This window comes from Bufo bufo, chromosome 4 (assembly GCF_905171765.1).
Source record: "Bufo bufo chromosome 4, aBufBuf1.1, whole genome shotgun sequence".
NCBI lineage: Eukaryota > Metazoa > Chordata > Amphibia > Anura > Bufonidae > Bufo > Bufo bufo.
The window spans coordinates 269,991,401-270,015,229 of NC_053392.1; the positions used below are offsets into that span (position 1 = coordinate 269,991,401).

Sequence of the window (23,829 nt, forward strand, 5' to 3'; positions counted from 1 at the left end):
CTAATATCAATTAATTCATAACTTCTAGCAACATAGTAACATAGTACATAATAATAAAGGAATGGCACAACATACACCCATAAAAATAGATGCTCCAGAATTGTTAGTACGTGGGGAATGCATGGAGCTATTAAAACAGGCATGTCAGGAGCGGTGAAAGGTCCTCTTTAATTTATGACAGTGGGCCAGCTTTTCATAAAGTGGCGAGGTGTGAAAATGCTATTTGGGCAAACTTTTTTTTGGGCAACTTTTTTTGCAACTTTTTTTACCCCAGTTTTTACCCCACTGTGGGTCATTTATCAATTCCTGGTTATGGCTTTTGTAATTGCAAGATACTAGAAAAACCCAACGGAACACCCTGATGAAAAGAAACAAAGCCTCTTCTAAAGTTCACAGTAAAATGCAATAAGAATGTGTAGAAATGTGCATATTTTAAATTGTCCTTGGACTTCAGCTAACTTCAAGAATTTACAGTATAAGGCCTCCTGCACGCGAACGTGTGCGCCCCTGGCAAATTGCGGGCCACAATGCACGAACACCACCCGTGGGGCAGCCACAGCGGATCATGGACCCATTCACTTTAATGGGTCCGCGATCCGGCCGTTCCGCAAAAAGATAGGACATGTTCTATCTTTTTGCGGAACGGAAGTACGGGACGATACCCCACGGAAGCACTCCGTAGTGCTCCCGTAGGGTTCCGTTCCGCACCATTCCGCAGCTCCAGATTTGTGGACCCATTGAAGTGGATGGGTCCACATCCGTGGTGCGGAATGCACACGGAACGGTGCCCGTGTATTGTGGCTCCGCAAATGCGGTCCGCAATACGGCAACGGGAAGCACACGTTCGAGTGCAGGTGGCCTAAAGAGATAGAAATAGAAAAGTCAGATCTCATCAGGAAAGATATACCCCCTCCCTTTTAAGCGTCAGATGCTGCAAAACAATTATCGGATAATATTCTCATTAATCCTCGTAACCCGCAGCACCCAGAGCGTGAATTCCAACAATATATCCTTGAAAAAAAAGGAGCAGTAAAAGTAAAAAAGAAGTATAGAAATAACCAAGACAGGCGGAAATAATCCCTTATTAAGTTGTCTTCAGAAGACTAATGAGGTAAAAACTGTAAATTTAGGATACGTTCTGTGAAAATATGAATAGTCTGCGCCCTACTTTTTCCTTCTCCAAATGGATTGATGCAATAACAAATAGCGTCTATGGTCATAAAATAATAACACAAGCATGAAGGGAAACTGAACCAAAAGAATCAGAAAACAAACATAAAATACCAGCAGCTCAGTGTGTTGTCGCGTGAGTACATCTGCACTGTGATCTTGGACTGATAGTTTGCTCAGCTTGTCATGTACTTCAGTCAGCCAGTTCATTAGCTCAACTTCATCATCCCCAAATATCTGAGCATTGCAGTGTGCCTGGTGCAGAAGTTCCTCTCTCCTGCTACTTCTCTCCTGCACCTCCATGAATCGGGTTTGGCAAATATCTAATTTTTCCTGAACCATTTCCTTTTCTTCCCTGGAGCTTAAGGCTTTTAATGACTGACCAATGCTCAGAGATTGGTGTAAAATGGTGCTATGGGCTGAAATGTCTTCTTGTAACGCCTGGATGAGGAGATGAAAATGAAATAAAAAAATAATATATATATATATATATATATAAAAACAAAGGGAAAATGTAGCCAAATGAAATGATGCAAATGAGGAAAGGAAAATTCAATCAGCGGGGTTGTTAGTTTAATCAGGAGGTGAGAATGGAAAGAAAGAGCTTCATGTTTAACTTGTGAAATCAAACAGACAGTGCAGAGATTAAGATTCTTTAGCTGAAGAAAGTCTGCAAGAGGAACGAGCAAAGTCTGTTAGTTCTGAAGACAGGCGGAGTCATCCATTCTTGAAGCACCATTTATGCATGGAAATCAAACTTATATATTGTACATAGACACAAATATATGTGGTTCCATATTGGCTTTCATTACACCCATCTCACTTGGAAGGAGCTACATTTCAATGATCTGTAATGTGTGAGCTGTGATTCATGTCTGTGTTTCACTATTGGGACATGTGAGGCTGTCGGGTCAAGATGTGGGTCTGCATGTGGACCACCGTTAATTGCCGGGTGCATCTGTACAAGCAATTGGCAGTGATCGACATGCAGATCCCAATTCTATACTGCAACATGTACAAGCAGCTTAAAATAGTTCCCCTTGGAGCAGCAGATTAACTAAGGTCATTTAATCACCTACATAACAATATATTTAATTGGTTTAACCTTTTCACACAATTTTATCAGAGTGAAAAGGATTTTTCCACACTTAAGCCCTTTAACTCCTTTCCCTAAACTCATCTGTGGAGAAGGGAAGTGTTAGAAAAAGAGCTGATAGGTGGAGAAAGAGATTATTCTTAGATATAATATATTAGAAGGTTTCTTATAGTCTCTGGCCACAGCTTATCTCCCCAAGATCAAAAGGATTGAGCAGTTCAAATCCAAATACATGGTTCTTTTTTCGCCCCATCATCTGGCATTTGAGTCAATAGATGACTGGTTCCTCCTGACAGCAGGTTTGGCCTACATTTATCTAATATGTATGGCCAGCTTAGGGTACTTTCACACTAGATTTAGAAGAATCCGGCACGCAGTTCCGGCAGGATCCGGAAATCCGTAAGCAAACGGATATCATTTGTTTCCGGATCTGACTGACAAATGCATTGAAATACTGGATCCATCTCTCCGGTGTCATCTGGAAAAACGGATCCGGTATATATTTTTTTCACATTTTTAAAGGTCTGCGCATGGGCAGACCGGAAAAGCAGATCAGTCAATGCGACAATTTCATGAACACTTTGTACCGGATACGGCATTAATACATTTCAATGGAAATTAATGCAGAATCCGGCAAGTGTTCCGTAATTTTGGCCGGAGAAAATACCGCAGCATGCAGGATGGAACGAAAGACATTCTGATGCATGCTGAACGGGCTGCTTTCCATTCAGAATGTATTAGGATAAAACTGATGCGTTTTTTTCTGGTATTGAGCCCCTAGGATGGAACTCAATATCGGAAAACTTTAACGCTAGTGTGAAAGTACCCTTGACTTGTTTGGGAGCAGACTGGCTGTGACCCAATTTCCACTGTCACAGCCAATTTTTACAGTTTGCATGAGTCACATCTGCAGCTCAATGTATTCTTCACAAAGTCAAATACTTAAAGAGGACCTTTCATGGGTTTGTAGTAAGTGAGATAAATATCTGTACCTGCGGGGTACCCCCCGCTGTGCTGCCACCCTGCCTGTTTTTTTTAAAATAGCACTCCTGCGCCCCGTTATGGCCCCCCGCAAATTTGCGCTCAGTATGCTAATACTGAGCATCGGAGCAATGGAGAGGAGACGCAGTCTTTCTCTGTGGGCGTCTCCTTCTCCCCTGGCTGTAGCGCTGTCCAATCGCAGACTGCGTCTCCTCCCCATTGCTCCGGTGCTCAAAATTTGCGGGAGGTCATAACAGGGTGCAGGAGCGCTATTTTAAAAAAAACAGGCAGGGTGGCAGCACAGCGGAGGGTACCCCGCAGGTACAGATATTTATCTCACTTACTACAAACCCATGAAAGGTCCTCTTTAATTGAACCCACATATGAGAATGTACAATATATATGGCCCTGTACGGTGGTATGTGGTACTTCAAAAATGTATAACAAAAGGCAGCACACATTTGTCTTAGGCTTTGTGCAAAAATACTTTAGTCTTACCTTGTGTTGGGCAATCTGTTCAAGGAGTTTAGGTGTCTGTGTTCCTATGGGCTCAGAGTTGGCAAGTTTCTTCTCTGAGTTACTGAGCCAGTCAGACAAAGGTTCCAATGTGTCATGGAACTGCTTTGCTACAACTAGTATACCATCCAACTGTCGATTCCTGAAAGATATTATTATTATTATTAATTATTAAAGCGCCATTCATTCCATAGCGCTGTACATATGATAAGGGGTGCACATACATAATACAGACACTTGCACTAAGCATAAACAAGACGAGTTACAAACTGGTACAGAAGGAGAGAGTGGTGTGAGAGTGGGAGACGCTTAACGTCTGGTCTGTGAGGTATGATGTGATCCAGGAGAGGGCCAGGTCAGTGATGCCAAGAGATGAGAGATATACACCATGCTATTAGTATTAATACACTTTGTAAGACTTTAGTGAACTGCTCATTCAAATCTAGTCATTTTTCAATTGTTGGAGGAGATTTACTAATCAAAATGTGCCAGAAGTCTTTCAAAATTTGTGCCAAGAACTTGCGCACAAGCTTTGCTCCACATTTATTAAGTGTTTCAGACACTTTTTTGGCTCGCCTGACGTGCTGTGTCTTGCCAAAAAGAGGATGTAGCTTACCACAAATGGGATGTGGCTTAAGATACATTTTTCATAAAATTTAGGTGCAAAGTCAGCCAGCTAATAAGCGGCACAAACTTAAACTAGACAGTCTAAAGATGTACCAAATGTATCCTCCAGCAGAAGCCACGGTGATGAATGTGGTGCATCATTAGACAGTATTAGTAAACTGCCCCACTGTCAAAGTGTGACAAATATACATTATATAGATGACATTATAAAATAGAATGGGTCAGAAAACTGCTAAATGCTGCTAAACACTACAGCTGAAAAACAAAGCTACTCTGGTGTCCTAAAAATGTAGGGTAGGTTTAACCATTGTCACGGTGCGCTCAGTGCGGGGCTCCAGGAGGCGGGGATGGCCGGGGCACGCCCGACGTCGCCTGTTCCCGTGGTAACCGCACTAGGGCTGAGTGCCGAGCTGCTCACTCGGCGCTCGGCTGTATCTAAACTCAGGAGTCATGTGACGCTGGCCACGTCACATGACTCCACTAGCGCCCTATTTAAACAGGCAATCTGCTGGCCACAGATTGCCTGTTATTGAGGTCCTTCCTGCGATTATACTTACCTGGTATGTTGGTCTCCTGCTCGTGTTGTGACTACCAGTCTGTCTTATCCCTTGGTCTTGGCGTTTCCTCTTGGTTTTGACTTCGGCTTTCTCCTGACGATCCTCCGCTTGTTCCTCTGGTACCTTGCTGCTCTCTTGGTCTCTGACTCGGCTCATTTGACTGTTGTATGTCTTGTCTGTCTTCCCTGCACTTATTCTAGTTGAGGGTTTGTTGACCAGTTGTCCGTTGTCACTAGGACTTGCGAGGCAAGTAGGCAGGGATAGGGGTGCGGGTTGAGCTCAGTGGTCACTTCCCCACTCCCTGTGTGTGTGTGACAACCATATGTCACAAAAGGGCTTAAAAGCTCTGGCCTTTTAGAATAAAGACTAAATGACTATATTTTATATTTGTTCTGGCTTAATTTTCATTAAAAAAACTGTGTACATGCCTTGCACCACTTGTTACAAGTCAGTGGACAAGGAGCGTGGCTTAGGTAAAATTGGGTGTGCTTTAGATGGAAGGGGACTGACCTAAAATGTGACAATGTGTGAGAATACTAGATTAGTGTTAGTAAATCTGTCCCATTAATTACAAACTCATCTAAATCTAGTGGGGTGGCTATCACTGGACAATAAGGATCGGTGATCTCGGCACAGCAATCACCACAGAACTGGAGCCTCCACAGACATAAGGTATTAGGGAAAGATCTGCTCCTGTTCTGTCTTTAGAGCCGCACCTGGTTTTGGCTCAAAGTCACTGATGGAAATCACTGACCAAACACTGATGTGTGAATGAGGCATTATCTGGGTATTTTTTTTACCTTTGTATAGCAATATTATGTGAAAACGGAGTGACTAGTATTCACAGGTGTACTCCTATACATTTGGGGGTCGATCTCTTTAGACTTTATCAACACCTCTGTACTACTGCATGTACTGTATATTAGCATAGCACTAAGGCGTGCCTGCAGACTGAATATCAATATAAATCATTCCCAGTGAAAATAGTTTCATCCAGCAATACTTGGGCATTCATCAAGTCCTAATAATGATCTGAGATTCCCTTTTTCTGCGATTCTAGAAAATAACTAGAATTCCTTTACCAAACCACAGGATATGGACTTCAGCATAAACTGGTAACGGTGTGTGCCATGTCCAGCACAAATAACATGGCTGTGTTGTAATTACATTGAATGAATCTGGTGACCTCACTGGAGGAAAGAGAAAAAGCAGAGCTACGGGGTGCAATTACAAGCTTAAATAAACATCTCGGGGTGGGTTCAGTGTATTATTATAGCAGAGAAACCATGTATTGGCTTTGCCTCTCTGCCCCTCCACTATGAACTTGCCTGGCGTTATCATTCTATTGGCTGACAAGAGCACAATATGAAGATTTCTTTTGTGTAAAAGTCCAGCAAAAGTTCATAAACTCGTGGATATGAAAGTGGAATTATCATGAATTATTTTCAAATTAGTCAGGCTTTACTACATGTTCGCCCTCAAAGATTTCATACAAGAAATATGTGCAGTGTTTGCTTCTATGTCAGTCAATGCTGGGTCACAAAGTAACTTCAAGGAGAGAACAAAAACTTTCCATGTATCTTAGTTTTCCAAGGACAGATCTGAGCATTTCTGTACTTCAATGTTTCAGTGGAATACTATTAGGTCTGGGCTTGACATCAGCATCACATATCGGGGCAGTTTTATTTCTGTACATACGCCAGTTTTCAGCATATGGCTCACAGGTTTTAGCTACGTGTCCACTGGTGGTGGGAGAAGGGATGGGTTTAAAATTCCCCTTAGACTTGCATAGAGACAATGTTTGGCACATTATGGCTGTAATATGTAATATATGTGCTCTTGTTTGTTGCTGTAATTTATGACTATTTGTACATCAACCCTGTTGGCACTATATAAATAAAGATTTGTATTATATATTGATGGGTTGTTGCATAACTTTCCCCTTTTGAAAGTCTGGGAAAACTGGGATCTAGACCTCAGGGGATTTGCAATGGTGGTCATGGATTTAAAGAGGTTATCTCATGAATGAATGTCTAACCTATGCACAAAATAGGTGATAAATACTGAATTGTGGGTAGCCCAACCACTGGCACAATCAGTGATCCAGAGGTTGTGAGTCCTCATTAAAAGGAGTAGTAGTGTGCATGTCAGTCCACTGCTCTATTGACTTCTATGAGACTGATGTAGACCGTGATCTATCAGTTCCCATAGAAGTGAATAGAGAGGTGTACCGAGATGTGCTGAGACTCGGGGACCCCATGTTTGAGAAATCACAGAAGCTCCCAGCAGTTGGACCACTGCCAACTGTTATTTATCTCCTATCCTGTGCATATGTGATAAATAGATTTTTTGTGGGATAACCCTTTTAAGGGTCCATTCACACGTCCGTAGTGTATTGCGGATCCGCAATACACCCAGCCGGCACCCCCATAGAAATGCCTATTCTTGTCTGCAATTGTGGACAAGAATAGGACATGTTCTATTTTTTTCCGGAACCGCGGACCGGAAGATCGGCAGCGTGCTCTGGAAATGCAGACAGAACACTGAGAGACTGCATGGGTCCGCACCCGTTCCGCAAGATTGCAGAACGGATGCGGACCCATTTGCGGACGTGTGAATGGAGCCTAACAGTGGGATACACAAAGAGAACATAAGGGGGCTGTTCACCTGCTGGAGGTCTTTTAGCAGACTCCTCCTTGTGGCTGGACCTTCAGGTTCCCCGCTGACATCTGTTTTGACAGGCAGCAGCGGTGACCTGACCTGTGTGTCACCAATGATGTCTTCAGATGATGAATAGTCCGTTTAAGGACTTTTTTTACAGAATTTTTTAACTGAAAAATCTTTTGAAGAATCTAACACAAGTCACTGGATGACCTCTGCACAAGGGGAGCCATTCTAATAAAGGTGCTTTTCATTTCACAGCTTCCACTTGCAGAATGAAACCAATGAGTTGATTTGCTATGGATGAAACTCTTATTCGTGCTATCTATGGATGGCTACTGTTCCAGGATAACTGTTAAGATGATTAACAGGATATCTTTGTTCACCAAAGCTACCTTTCCATCCATCACATGTACAGTAAAACAATTAAGGCTGTATTAGGCAGCCCGATTCTGCCGGCGATTGTGGAGAAGGATGCCTTCCTTCCTGGCAATCGACTGCACGCTAGCGGAGGAGACTGGTACTATTACATGCAGCGATCACCTCCACAGCATGGGGACAAGTGGTCGTTATACCATAGTTTGTCTCCATGCTGTCCAGCTGTTTGCCGGCAGCAGATTGTGATTAGACCACACGATCTGCCGCCGGCAAACGGTATTCTTTAAACCTGTCAAAAGATTTAGGTTGCCCGATGAACGAGTGTTTGCTTGTTCATTGGGTAATCGGCGGGAGTATTACACTGCCAGATCATTGCTAATGAGCATTCATACAAATGCTCGTTAGTGATGACTGGCCTGACAATCGCCTGGTGTAATACAGACTTTACTCCGCCGTATTGATAACTACAGCTAAGGATAAGCATGGAGGAAGCAGACAACAGATGGGTTTAATCTGTTTGGAAAAAAAATAAAAATAACTTTCTCAATGCTTAGGTTTAACTTCACATTAAAATAACAGTACCAGGAGGAAGCATTACCAAAGAGAATAGCAAGATCACTAAAACTCCAAATAAGCCCTAGGTATATGACACCACCAATAGCACAAGCTATTAAGACTATTCATCTGAAGCCTGGGCTCTCCTGCCAACAAGCCAATAGTACCCCGTATAAATGCAAGAACAATGACTGCAAAGATATGCAAGTGTATGACAGTTCACTGTAAATGAGCTAACACTGTACATGAAGCTGCTTTGTATGAATACATCATTATGTGAAGCAAAGGTGCAAGCACAGTGCTGCATTTTAATTTTAAAGGCATGTTCGGGATTACAAAAAAGAGTCAGATTTTTTGGGAACCAGCACCACTTCTCCATAGGCTGTGTTCACTTATTGCAGCTCTCATTCACTTCAAAATATATGAGCTACAATAGCAGAAACAGACCAAGGACAAGACTGGCAAACCCTCTTCTAACCCAGACTTCCCCTTCTCCTGGGATAGTTACAAATACTGTTTGTCGTACCGTGTCTCAGCTTTCTTCAGCAGCTCGTCCCACCTACGTTCTAAGGCACTAAATTGTTTCAAGATTTTATCCTTATCCGTCTGGTCAGCGGTACCGGCAATCTTCTCCCCCTCGCGTTTTATCACATCAATGGTAGGTTTACGGTCATCTAGTAATCTCTGCAGTAGCTGGTAAAAATGAAATAAAATACAATGATAGTTAGAAATAAAAAGAATGAGATCATTTTTAGCCCCCAGTTTATTTTCTGAAGGAGGAAACAAGCTGAAATTTGGAAACTATTAGGTATATTTGAATGTTACAATTTTATCAATTGATCCGAGTGCCATAACATCTAAAAATGCGCAGTCCCTCATGCCTATGTAACCAGTAACATTCACCAAATATGCGCAGTTCCTCATGCCTATCAGTAACATTAACCAAAAATTATTTCACAAGCATTATGAATGCAGAGCTGAAGGACTGAGAAGACGGATGTAAAAGGAAAAGTATACAGCATCTATACAGCTGAGACTGGATGTGCTTCACTATCATATTGGAACATGATTGCAATGTCTACAACAAACTCAGGTTATGTGTTATGTTTTCCTAAGAAGAACTCTTTGCCTATCTTATAAAGTGATGCTTTTGCTGCCCTTCAGGGACATTGGGGTCCCAGAGGCTAGACCATGACTGATCATAAAGTGATGGTATATCCTAGCAATATGCCACTGCTTTATAGGATGGGAATACCCCTTTAAATGTAAAGCTATTGCATATGTTCTGGGATGAGCGGCACGTGTAACAGCTTTACACAGGGTACGCTGGAGGCATTAGGAGGAACAGATAACACAATTAGAAGCTGAGCATCCTTTCTCTATCACACCTATTTTATATGACTGTGTGACAATGTCTAGGGGAGTAGATTTAGATGCAGCAGAGTTAACAAAGTCATAACGCGTAGATGTAGTGTGTTAGCTACATCTGTACATCGTGGTACAATTAAAAGGATTATCCAAATGTTTTTTTACTGATGACCTTTCCTCTGGATAGATCATCAGTATCTGATCAGTAAGGGTCCAACCCCTGGCTGTTTGAGAAGGCACCGGCCCTCGAAGTAGTGTTGCAGCTTTCTCTAGGCCGTATAACGTCACATCATCGGTCACGTGGCCTAGGTGCAGCTTAGCTCCATTGAAGTAAATGGGGCTGGGCTGCGATACCAATCACATCCGCTATACAATGTATGTGTCATGCCCTGCTCAGGCTATGTGCGGAGGTCTGCCAGATTAGCAACACGTGTGTAGCCTTTTGTTTTTGTTTGGAGTTGAGCTATATCCGCCTCCCTTCAGGTGCACTGGGTGGGGTCGTTGGTTTGAGTTTAAATTACGCTCACTCCCAGTGTCCTGTGCGGGTTATAGCTTCTGTCTGGCTCTGTGAAAGGAAGGAAGGATGGATTTGCTGTTCCTGCTCAGAAAAGATAAGTTGGTTTTCGTTTTCTTGTGGTTGGCTATCTAGGCTGTTAGAGAGACGCCTGCCCTCTCCAGGTTCTGAGGGAGCAGGCTGCCTCTATCCCCCTTTCACCATCTTAGGGATTTTAGGGAATTTTCAGCCCAGGCACGAGGACACGTTATTCCCATCTTCAGGGTCTGAACGTGGGCATAGAAGTATAGGGAGAGCTGGTAGGGATTTGTCAGGAGGTGACCTTGATCCCCAGCTTCTCGCCTAGACACTTGTTCGTTTATTTTCTGTGTATCTGGTATCCTGTCCGCCGTGACAGTATGGTTCTGTACTTGGTAAGCAGAGAGACGGCCTCAGCTCTACTGTGAGAGCCAGTGCCTTCTCAAACAGCTGATCGGCAGAGACCCCAGGTAACGTACCCCCAGTTACCAGCTATCCAGAGGATAGGTCATCAGTAAAAAAACACTTGGAAAAAACATCAAATAACCTTCCTCAAGTCAGTGGATTTGTACAATGTTGAGACTTATTATGTCAAACTATGTTTTAATACTATACAACCTACTGTTTGTCAGGATTAAAGAAGATCTGTCACCACAAAATGCAGTGCAGCATGTTATAGAGAAGAAGGAGCTGAGCAGATTGATTTATAGTTTTGTGGGAAAAGATTTAGCAAAACTAGTAATTTATACATTTAAACCTCTGCTTGATAGCACAGATGGCTATACTAGGGGTGGTCTTAAGTTCAGAAAAAGCAGAAGTTTAAATTTATAAATTACAAGTTATAAGAATCTTTTCCCATAAAAGTATAGATCAATCTGCTCAGCTCATCCTGTCTTGTTATCATAATAACATTGTGTTGGCCAGATTCTAGACTTAAAGGGGTTGTCCCATGAAAAATGTAAAAGATTAAAATCAGACATCACATAGTACATGACAATCTCTGTCTAACAAAGCTAGAACCAGCCCTGTACCTCACATGGATCCAGAGATCTCCGCATTTATTGCTCTGCTAGATTTATATCAAGCTGACAGCTCAGGGAAGTGTCTTTTCTGCTGTAGCTAAGGGGGCGTGTCTCAGCTCTCCCTATCACAGCTTAGGAGGCAGTTGAAGGATGAAACTGAGCATGTGCGGCCATCTCAGTGAGCCGGACAAAGAAATAAGAAAAAGAACAAACAGCCGGTGGCGCTATACAGACACATTTTATTGAATAGCTGACTTTTAATTAGATGCAATTACAAAAGTATTTAGATTCCAAGAGCTCTGAAATAGACTTGCAACACTAGAGAGTTAAAGCCCCCATATGTATTTAAAAGCTATCGGCCAAACAATAATTCGGTGACAGCTATCTCTCCCAGCTTCCCCATACACATCCACATTTGGCTCAGCTAAACGAGTAAGTGTATACTCAGCTAAACGAGTAAGTGTAAAGCCCCTCCCAGACACTTCTGGTGGTGGCTTATCTCCCGGGAGAAAAATAGGATTCGGAAAAAATATTAATTTCATCCAATCCTTCTCTCCCGCAATATAATCTTTCAGGGAGAGTCGGGAGATCCCCCTAAACATTACAGTGCCAGCCGAACCCACCACTCTCAGTGGGTTTGGCCAAAAATAGACTGATGTGTATTCGTCCCGAATAGTTGTCTATGAAAAAAGAAAAATATAAAAAAGTGACAAATATATCACATGGAAAAATGAAAATAAGTAAACATACCTTTTGTTCCTGAATTTGAGCTTTCACCACTTTATATTCTGCAGATAGTGACTTTTGGTTGGCCACAAGCTCTTCCGTGTCTGTGAGCCAACTCAAAATGGACTCAAGAGCATCTTGAAACCTGCCGCAATGGAGAAGTGCTTCCTGCAGCTGAGCAGCACGCTGGGCAACCTAGAAATATAAACCACTTCTTTAATCACAATAATAGAGGAACAGACAATCAGAGACCTGAGGACCTGAATATTCTTCACTATCAATCATATAGGCATGATGGCTATATTTCATAAATTATAAGTATTGTGTTGTCTTGTTATGGGAAATTCCCATGGTGTCAAGACATATCAACATCTTGTATACAGCACTGTAACATCAGAGGTGTGGACAGTGGAGGGGTAAGGGGACAGACCTGGCCCACCAGCTACGGGGAAGATCCTCAGTCTCTCTCTTTGATCATACAGTGAGTCACCTAGCCTGCCCTCAATTCTAACAAGTGTTGCTTAAAGTTACATATGGAAGTATGGTGTTATATTCAGGCTCGTTTCTGAGGAGAGATAATTATTGTAGCCACTAGATGGCAGTATCGCACACCAATGCAGCCTCCTACTGGTGTAAATTGTACAGGAGGCCCCTCAGTATCTTCGAAACTTCCCAGCTGCTGGCAGTGAAGGAGGAAAGAACACGTCTGGCCATCCTCCTGCCCTCCCTGCTGTCAGAAAACTGGCTGCTGGAGAGAAGGACTCCTCTGCGGTGCTGGGCTGATTTCTCAGGTATGTGACAGTAGTGAGCTGAAGAAGACTGTAAGGGGGAAATAGGGGATTTGTTTATAGCAGACACAGATCTATAAATGTGTGCTGTTCTCTGCAGATTTCAGAGTGGCATTGGGGGGACTCTGCCCAAGGTCCCCCCAATGCCTCTGCTTTAGGTGCACCCTCATAAGTTCCCCCAGCTGCAGATGCCCCCCAATGCCCCCACTCTAAATACACCCCTAATATTGCATCTTTTCCAGTTGCTCCCCTAATACCCCTGCTCCAGGATCACCACTATTACCCAGCCTCAGGCGACCTTAATGCCTCTGCTTTAGGTGCAGACCCATTAGTGCCCCAGCTCCAGATTCCCCACTCTAAATGCACCGCTAATATTGTCTCTTCTCTAGTTACCCCTGCTCCAGGATCCCCACTATTATCCTGCCTCAGGTGACCCTAATGCCTCTGTTTCAGTCATGACCCTCAGTTTGTTCCCTTTGCTCACTTTGCTCCTCTAGCACCTTTGCTTGGGCTTTGTTAAAGGTTATGACCTACAAAGGGGGTTGGACTTTGAACAGTGCGTCACATTCTCCAGTATTGACACAAATGGTTTACATGGTGGTAGTGATGATATTCCGTATTTACAGGCATCACTGCTGTTATGTAAAGAGATACTGGTGGAGGATTTAAAGGGGTTGTCCAGGTTTTCAAGTTGTTCTCTCCACACCATAGGGTATAAGTATATGATTAGTGGGGTCCAATTCTGCGACCCCCACTGATCTCAGGAATGGGTCCTGTTCTCACTTTTTGATGGTGTGGCAGACCACACATATGCCCTGCTGCTCCATTTATTCTCTTTGGGACCACTGGAAATAGCCAGCGCTGTAATCTGCCATCTCCCGTGACCCCATAGAGAATGGATGGAGAGGCAGGGCATCAGTGGGGGCTCCAGCGTTCAGACCCACACGGATCACTTAGTTATCACTGATCCTGTGGATAGAGGATAACTAGAAAAGTGGACACAGGCCCTTTAACAGGCGAGCATTTCTATTTTAGTTTGACACATATTTTGGGCCAGATTTTAAATTTTCATTTTATTTTTTTACACCCAAAGAAAACCTTTAAAGATAGGGAATGTGAAAAGGTCCAACAGCTATGACACGACAGGTGATAAGTGTCTGATTGGTGGGGATCTGACTGCTGGGACCCCCATGATCAAGGGAACGTCTTAAGACTCTTGTGTACATAGATTGGCGGTAATGTAGTTGAATGTTTCAGGACCCCTTTTTTCATGATCAGTGGGTGTTCCAGCAGTCAGACCCCAGCAATCTGATATTTATCACCTATCCTGTAGATACGCAATAGGTCATTATGGTGGGACAACCATTTTAAATATACTGTAGATTATGTGCAATCTGAGGAGGTTAAGATTTGGTAAATTTCATGCCAGACATTTATGCTTAAAGGGGTTAAAGGGTTTGTCTCACTTCAGTAAATGGCATTTATCATGCAGTTAATACAAGGCGCTTACTAATGTATTGTGATACTCCATATTGCCTCCTTTCCATCACATTATACACAGCACGTATCCATTGTTATTACCACCATGTAATCCAGCAGTGGTGGCCGTGCTTAGACACTATAGGAAAAAGCTGGAAGTGCGCATAGGCTAACACCTTTACCTATAGTGTGTAAGCACGGCCACCACTGCTGGATTACACGTTGGTAATAACCACGGATATGTGCTGTGTATAATGTGATGGAAAGGAGGCAATATGGAGTATCACAATGCATTGTAGTAAGTGCCTTGTATTAACTTTCTCTACATGATAAATGCCAATTGCTGAAGTGAGACAACTCCTTCAAGTGTGCTACACTTAATAGGGTTAGGTATAAATGTCTTGGTGTTTGCATTGCGTGTTTCCTATGTGTGATTGGTGTGTGCTATATATGATCTATGTATCAGTGGTGTATGTGCACCATGTGACATATGCATCAGTGGCATGTGAGCCATGCATAAGTGTCTTGTGTGCCACATGTGTCCAATGAGCGATTGGTGTGCGCTGCATGTGTCTGGTTTCTGACTGACTTAAGTGCAGGATATCCATATATGTGTAAATTCTGCCACATGTATGTTTGTGCATTTTGCTGTGAATGTCTGCCATCATACTTCATCTTTAATATTTCTGTTATCACTGTAAGGGCTCATGAACATGACCGTTGGATGTTTTGCAGTCCACAAATTGAGGATCCGCAAAACATGGATACCGGGTGTGTGCATCCCACATTATGTGGAACAGAACAGCCGGCCTCTAATAGAACAGTCCTGTCCTTGTCTGTAATGTGGACAATAATAGGACTTGTTCTATCATTTTGCAGAACAGCCATGCGGACATACAGACACAGAATGCACACAGAGTCTTATTTTTTTGCAGCCCCATTGAAGTGAAGTGAACGGTAGAGACATGGAAAAAAATTAAGTTTGTGTGCAGGAGCCCTAAGGTGAGCCCCAGAATCAGTTACACTGGTGGGCCCTAAGTACCCCAGTCCGACACTGGTTATATAGCTGGAGCGTTGACTCTGCCCCCCTCTCTCTTGCTTTCATCTTGTCTGGCAAGAAACCAGCTCCAGGGTGCCATGACCTGGTAAGCCCAGGCATAGGAATAGTAGTCACTGCTGTAGGAGACATCTAGGCATGTATGTCAGCCATTACTTTACACCCATTACATGTAACTCACATCCTATTATTGTTCCTTGTTTTTATGAACCCCAAATCCAGACTGAGGAACTTCCATCACATCAATACACAATTAGAGGAACCCATATATTACTCTATAGACCGGACATCATCTTATTATCACAAGCAGTGACACATGTCACCATTCCTGCCCTGGTCTCCCAGTCCTATTTTTCCCCAGCGCCCTCTATTCTTCATGCCACTATACACCTCTTTTGAACATCCACACATTTGAGCCTGTCACCATTGCAATATATAGGCACCTAAAGTGCTGCTGGGAGGGTTGAAGCTGTTTTGGACAGGTCTGTATTGGGCTGCAGTCCTATGTAAGGAATGGAGAGGGGAGCAGCAGTCCTGTGTAAGGTATGGGGGGGCTGTAAACATGCATTACCTGGGTTAGAGAACCACTCAGGCCTCGGATGGTTTTCACCCCCTCCCCTTTACTATGCTGAACCCCTAGCTACGCTTCTCATGTCACATTGGAAGGAGAATAAGATCTGCTTAAAATGTGCCCAGGTGAGAGGGAAACTAAGCCAATAAATGATACCTTCTTGTTCAGCGTATTCCACCGAGCGTTGACTTCCTCTAGATCGTGCTCCAAGTTGGAGGTGCTAGTGTTTTTGGCTGCACTTTGCACAAGTCCTTGCCCTAACCAGTTCACCTCCTGTAGTTGAGCCTGAAGAGGTTCAATTTCTTCCTTCTGGAAAGTCTGCAGGATTGATACAAAAATAGATGTGGGGCGTTAATGGTTTGTGATGGTATTTGATTAATTGGTTTGTATTCAACAAACATACTGTGCATTTAGTACATGTCACTCTTTTCACAGGCGACAAATGAATCTTTGTACTTTGTATGGCTGAAGTATCCATCAAGTATCCATGAATGTTTAAATGTTAAAGAGAACCAGTCACCTCTCCTGACTTGCCCGTTTTAGTAACTTCTTAAATAACCCATGTAAAAACAATTGTGGAGCATCCATTCTTATAAATTCTTGTTGCGCCATTCCTCCATTATTCCTGCTAGAAATGTATGAATACAGGCACAAGCGGGCATTACTAATTGAGGGTGTGTCCCTGCACAGTCTGACACGAAGCACTGATTGGACGATGTCAGACTGCAGAGGCACATCCCCCAACTGCTAAGGCCTAGCTGTACTTTTATTCATAAACTTCTAGTAGCAGTAATAGAGGAATGGCACAAAGAAGAGTCACAAGTATAAATGATCCAGAATTGAAATTTCTGATGAAACAGACATATGATTTTGATAACATGCATGTTGCATATAATTCCATTAAGGGCTCCTACTCAATGGCACCGGGCCTGTATGGCCGCGGATAATGCCTGTACAGCATCTTTTTACCAAGAAATGCAGCCGCCATCCACCGCTATACAGGGTCTGTCAGAATCTGTGTGCATGTACATGGAGACATTCTACCCAGTGCTTCTAGAGGAGGATAACTTTATACATTTGGAGTCTGAAGGAGTATTTCTGTCATTCACATCCAACAGGAGAGATATTCTGAAGATATTGTGTCATACCATAAAATTACACCAATCAACAGTCCATACTGTTGGAATATATGGCCCAAATTTACTAGTGCGCCTGCCCCATGGAGCAATTTGGCACATCTAGAATAACTACACTTTTTTCTGACATATTTGACAAGGGGGTGGGACTTAGCATAAAGGAGGTGGGTGTTGCTGGAAAGGGGGCGGTCTTAAGAAGTGCCATCTAATGTAAAAATGTGTCCTAAAGTAAACCAAACAATAGTTGGTACATTGTCAGTGAAGAGTGTCCGTCCCTGTACCAGATTTATCACCCAGCCTGAGCCCCTACGACAAATCTGCTGCAGGTCTAGATAGTCCTATGTGATCAGTCAGTTGTCTTTCTCAGGAATAGCAACAAAAGATCTCTCAATGTAAGAGAATTGTTAAAAAATAATCTTCTAATAAGTTTTTATATAATCTTCCATTTTCAGGAAAATAACTTGATCAAATTCTAGCCAAAAAGGGACTTTAGAAACCAGGAATGGATGTGAGTTATTGTGGGTACACAGTTAAAATGTGTAGGAACATATGGAAAAGGATAAAAAAGAAAGAAACAAAAATAAATACATAAAAAGAAAGGGATTTATCTTGTAAATATTCTTTTGTTGCCACTGTGTCAAGTGCCATACTCTTTATAACCTCAACCTGCCATGATACAAGAAGAGTTCATATCTGCTCATTGTGAGGTCAGGTCTACTGCAGTATATCTGATTGAGACGTTCAAGATGCTTTATCTGAGGGCTCATAAGAGATGCCGGCTTACCAACCCCCTCTGGCAGGCTAAGTGTTCCATATCTACCAGCTGCTTTCAGGCTCAAGTATTCAATATGCCATTGTTATAGATGCTGGAGCAACCACTATCAATGGGGACAGGCTACCTCAGTCCATGTTTTTTCTTTAAAAACCACAAACCTCTCAAGGGAAGTGACATCACGGAAACTACTGAGAACATGCCACAGTTTTCCAACCAACTTAATTGCCGCATCAAGCTAAACAATGGAAACTTGTGCCTTTGTTTTACTTTGCTGCACTACATCCAGACAAAACTCATTCATGGTCTATGCTTTTAACCAAACCTAGTGTGTCTCTGCACGCTTGCATTTAGTAAGATGGACAGGTGATCATGTGGTCAGACTGGTAGAAATAGGAAATTCTGTTCTGCTGTGATTCACTAAATACTCTGTTAGTCCAGGTATGACCAAAAAAGATTGACCCATTATACCATTTGTGTTGGTCTTGAACTTGTTAACTGTCTGAGATTCAAGGCCCCTTCACATGGCAGAGAATCGGGCAGATAATCATTAGCAATTATCTGCCGATTACCCGATGAACGAGCGAAATGCTTGTTCATCACGTAATATGATCATTTATGAGAACACCAAAATCATCGTTTGCCAACAATGATTCTGTATAGGGATGAGCGATACTGTGGAGGAGATCACTGTATGTAAACGCAGAGGTCTTCTTTACTTGACCAGCAGGCACTTGTCGGAAAGGAGCACTTCAATTAATCAATGTAAAGAGGCCTTTAGGCAGGATATATAAATTTAGGTTTATGGATTATTTAGGCCAAAGCCAGGAGTGGATAAACAGAGGACATAATGTATATAAAGGAAGGACCTATCCTGAGCATAGGTCATCAATATGAGAAAACCAGACAACCTCTTTAAGAGAAAAAAAATGTTTTAAATGGACAGAATTGCCAGAGTTAAAAGGTTCAGAGAATGTGCATAGTATTAGAACTATGATATGATCCGTTCCTTCTACAAACTGTTCTGTTACTGCTGATGGAAAGTACTTCAATACACCTATTACCACTTTACATTAAGGCCTCATGCACACAGAGTGCTTCCGTGGGGTTTCTGTCCGTGCGTCCGCACCGTGAAAAAAAGTAGTGCATCCACCGGTGCGGACCATCGGAGGCGGATCACGGACCCCATTCAAGTGAATGGATCAGTGTCCACATGAAGCGGCCCTACGGTTGGTGCCCGGCCGTGTGCATGAGGCCTACGGGTGATGACACATGCAGTTTTTTATGCAGTTTCAGAAACCCAAACCGGGAAAGTATTTAAAGAATTGAGAAGAAGTATCTGTTGTTGGGTGTACAAGGTTAGAAAAAGACATGGCTGCCTTTATCCACAAACAGAGCCACACCGGTCCATGGGTTGCGTCTGGTATTGGAGCTCAAGTACATTGAAGCTCTCATTTTCAAGAGCACTATAAGAAATAAAAGCTGTGCAGTGATAGGCAACAAGGACAGTTTTACTTTTTAGACAGTTTCATATAAATCTGCCCCCTTTGTGCTCATCTAAAAGCTCAGACTTTCCATTGATTTCTGAACATAACACCGCTATAAGGGACACATAAATACAATCCACACACTATTCAGTAGGTGTTTGCTGCTACAAGAAGACAAATGCAAAATGCATCACAAGTGACCACAGAGAAGATGAGAACCATGTATAGGTAAATGTACCGTGGACAGAACAAGAAACTTTGCTACGGTAGCTGCAGGCAAACAAGCAGGGTTACTACTGATAACAGTAACACCGACCAATACCTAACTGTATTACCAAAGAACACGTTTTAGAATAATGTAGAATAGAAAAAGCCTCTCCGTGCTTTCCAAATAAATGCAACGTATTGCAAGATTGTCCAGCGTCACCACATCTGATGCTTATTTGACTGTGTAGAAAAATCTTGGAGCCAATGCTTGTTATATTATACATATACATCTGAATAGGATCTGTGCATTCGTAGCTCAGCATTCACAAAGTGAGATAAAGCTCAGGCCAGTTTTCCTCAAAACAAATTATACAAAACTAACACAAGACACTCCCGACAAGTAGCAATGATTATAAGCCGGTTGCTACTTACAACTTTTGGATTGGTCCCGGGAGCTTCATGCCTCTCAGCCTAGGTATATGTGAGTATAGGAGACTGATTTACAGAGATAAAGCAAATAACTATGGCATATGATGCTGAATCATATGTTATCCATAAAATAGTAGTCTTTTGGTATGATGACACTATCTAGCAAGGACTGCTCTGTTGAAAAAATGGGAGAGGGCCCAGCCCTGGTTGTTTCTATAGCTTTAGCCCTTGGGTGGTAAGAACCTATGTAGGACTTGCCTCTTGAGAAGAACTACCGTACGTTGCTAGCAAACCAAAGAGTGGGAATCGGCCAAAGAGACACGGAAAATATACAGTGGGGGGAGGAGGGGTATAACAAAAACAAGATCCTTATTTCCTCAATAAATAAATAAAAATCTTGGCACCATAATGAGTGATTTTATTTGAATTACTGAAGCTGTAGCTAAATGTTTCTGCAGTGACTGACAATGAATAGGTTGAGCTATTACGTTAAAGCAGAATGCCACATTGGCCCATATTTACTGATGTGTCTGCGCCAAAATTTGTCTAAAAAGTGGTGCAAATTAGTGCATCTAGGATTTCTACACCTATTTCCAACATGCTCAACAAAGGGGCACGGGCTTAGTGGTAAGGGATGGAGCAATATTGGAAAGAGGTGGGACTTAAAATGGTTCATTTTCTGCCACAATTCTGGTGTGAAATTCAGTCTCAAAGTAAGTCAACCAGAGAGCCTGAGCCCTTGTGATAAATCTGGTGCAGGTCTAGACAGCCTGTCTACACTTACCGCATCTTTATAATTAGAAAATCTGGACCATTTGTTTATACTGATACACCATGGTCTACAGTCGTGAATACCAACACATAAGGTAGTTACACAGCTGTATTTGAAAACCAAAGACATTATCATGGACTTCCACCAGATTTTGGATAGTGGTTGCAGAGATTCAGATCCAATCAGCCAAGAGCATTAGTGAGGCAGAGGACTGAGGATGGTGGACCATAAGATCCTGTTCAGAGTCTACCAAAGTCTCAAGTCAAGTCAAGAATATGAGGGGTAGCCATAGCTATCAATCGTGCTGCTGCTGCCATTTTCTTTTGAGAAATGATAGATGAAATCTCATTGGTTGCTATCAGCAATTGCTCCATCTTCCCTAGTTTTTATACATTCCCCCCAGGCTGTTTATATACTTTAGTATTGATGGTCCAAATCTGAGACCTGTTAACATTTTACAGCTTCACTTATTTTCTCCTACAAGTTTCCATTTCACCGTAACTGCCCTTACAGCAACCAGGATAATTCCAGCAGGCAGAAATGTGAGAAACTGACTTGTTTGAAATTGCCACGTAGTAAGAGATATTCATTATGACTAATTCTACTGCTAATGTCTGTTTGAAGAGGTTACATCATTTTCTGCCTTTCCTGTGGTCTAAATGACCAAATCCACTAACCACAAGGGTCACCACATAATACGTGTATGACCCTGGAGTGTACTCAAAGACACCTACGCTCAAAGAGGAGTAAAAATGTGCTACATATGAAACACATGGTATCTCAACTACACATACTAGTAGTATTCAATATAAATAATGGTGTGAGAGTCCTGTACCTGGTAGTACTGTACATTCCGGGGGCAGAACCAGACTCTTCAATGGTTATTTGCATTAGGAGGTTGGGAGTAGGAGTAAATAATGACATTGTTCCACAACAATATATCTATGCATCATATTATGTTGTATTATATAAGCCAGTGTTCCTCAACTCCAGTCCTCAGGGATCACTTGCCAGTCATGATTTGAGAATATCCCATAGAATACCTGTGGTAAGTCCTAATGCACTGACAATAATTATATCACCTGCTCAATACTAAGGAAATCCTGAAGGAAATCTGGGCAGGTGGGTCCTGAGAACTGGAGTTGAGGAACACTGATATAAGCAACCGGGAAATTAATACCAGAAAAGACTGTCCCTGTCAGAGAATAGATTAGTAGTTGTCATTCCAATAGAAGGCCATATACGGTGAAAACAATTACTATGCAATTAATAGGACATCACAAAGTATTACCGCAATGTACATGCAATACAAATATTCAGTTATCTCAACTTCACTTCTAACTAAGTATATAGCTATCTCTCTGTAGACAGTGGTAGAGGAAAATGTGGAGGCATTACATACTATAGAAATCTCTGGGGATATATCATACTTTGTATGCATGGGAGGAAGGGATTAATAAGATCTGATTGCAATGCATCCTGGGAGATTCAGTGAGCTATTGACCTCCCACAGAATTGGAAGAGAGTCCTCTAGATATGTGATAAAAAATGTGTTTTAAAGGTCTGGGATAATCCCTTTAACCACTCCTCTTCTCCAGATTACTATTCTCTGATTATTTCTAGGAAGTTTCAATTTTCATATCTGGACGCCCATATGGTTTCTGGTTTGCATTCATTTTTTTCATATCCAGACATTTCAATTAATGAGTGTTGAAGAAAACAGAGAAGAATATTGCATGCTGTGAGTTTCTAGAGTGTGAATTGAACCATTTATTGGGTCCATGTGGGTGTAGTCCGGAAAGTACACGGATGGAAATTACTGTCATCGTAATTACGCCATAGATGAGATGGTACAGATATCCGACATCCTGGACTGATTGGCCATAGGTGCACCACCAGACGCATGGTCGCATGACAATGTCTGTGCAGCAAAACAAGAGCTATTTCATGACCCATGCTGGTCATGGAAGCCTAGTCCAAGACAACTTGCCTACTGTATTGAAAATTTGGCTTTAATTGAATCACAGTACATGCCAACTTTTCTTCTCTGTCCAAAGATATTACAATAGCTCTCTGGCCAAATGCCACCCAACTCACACCTCTCAGTATAAACACACATACAGCTCCACACCTTACCTTTCAGATATGGTTAGAAATAATGTCTAGTTTCTTCACATCTTATCAAAAGACTCATTAGCTGATTATAGCTATGGGTTGAATATGCATATATAGAATGACGCAGCAAAAAAAATCAACTTAAAGGGGTTTTGCAGGATTCACATATTGATGATTAGGATAGGTCACAAATATCTGATCGGTGGGGGTTCAGCTCCGATCCAACTGTTTGAAACGTTTGTTGCCCTCTGGTAAGCACAGCCTAGTTACAGCTCAGTCCCAGTTAAATGAATGGGCCTCAGCTGCAATACCAAGAACAGCCACCGTACGGCGCTGTGCCTGGTTAGCTGTAAGGTTAGGCCACAGCGCTCACCAGAGAGCCACAGCCTCTTCAAACAGTTAACTAGTGGGGGTGCCGAGTGTCAGATCACCCACTGATTCTGAGGATAGGTCATCAATATAGGAGCCCCAGAAAACCACATTAAAAGGTTACTTGAAATTTAGTACAAATAAATCTTCAAGCAATAGAATTGAACGAGGCGGCACTGCCTAAACTTTAGAATTTAAAATACATAAGCAATCCTGTGGTACGTGCAACACATCCATGCGGTGTTCTGCCCATAATAAGTTCTCAGCAAATCTCAAATGTAGAATATATCAGTAAGGTGGCACTCACCATTAGACTGACTGTCAGTGGCCACAGGAAGCGCAATCGCGCGAAACGGCCGTCGCCTTTGACTGCATGGAAGTTTGTCCGCCCCTGCCACACATGTATATGTCTGTTTAGACGAATAAAGGACTTTTTTACGACTAATGGTGAGTGCCGC

General features: G+C 42.4%; 1 protein-coding gene across 16 annotated transcripts in view; it reads right to left on the bottom strand.

Moving 5' to 3' along the window:
- The window catches only part of DST (dystonin), a 572,762-nt gene that overhangs the window by 62,690 nt on the left and 486,243 nt on the right, over positions 1-23,829 (bottom strand). For all 16 annotated transcript variants that reach the window (XM_040428594.1, XM_040428595.1, XM_040428593.1 and 13 more), the window contains 5 exons: positions 16,241-16,402; positions 12,214-12,384; positions 9,068-9,234; positions 3,746-3,905; positions 1,285-1,611 (listed from right to left, as the gene is read on the bottom strand). In XM_040428594.1, coding sequence (XP_040284528.1) covers positions 1,285-1,611; positions 3,746-3,905; positions 9,068-9,234; positions 12,214-12,384; positions 16,241-16,402 — 987 coding nt within the window. The remainder of the gene's footprint in view (positions 1-1,284; positions 1,612-3,745; positions 3,906-9,067; positions 9,235-12,213; positions 12,385-16,240; positions 16,403-23,829) is intronic.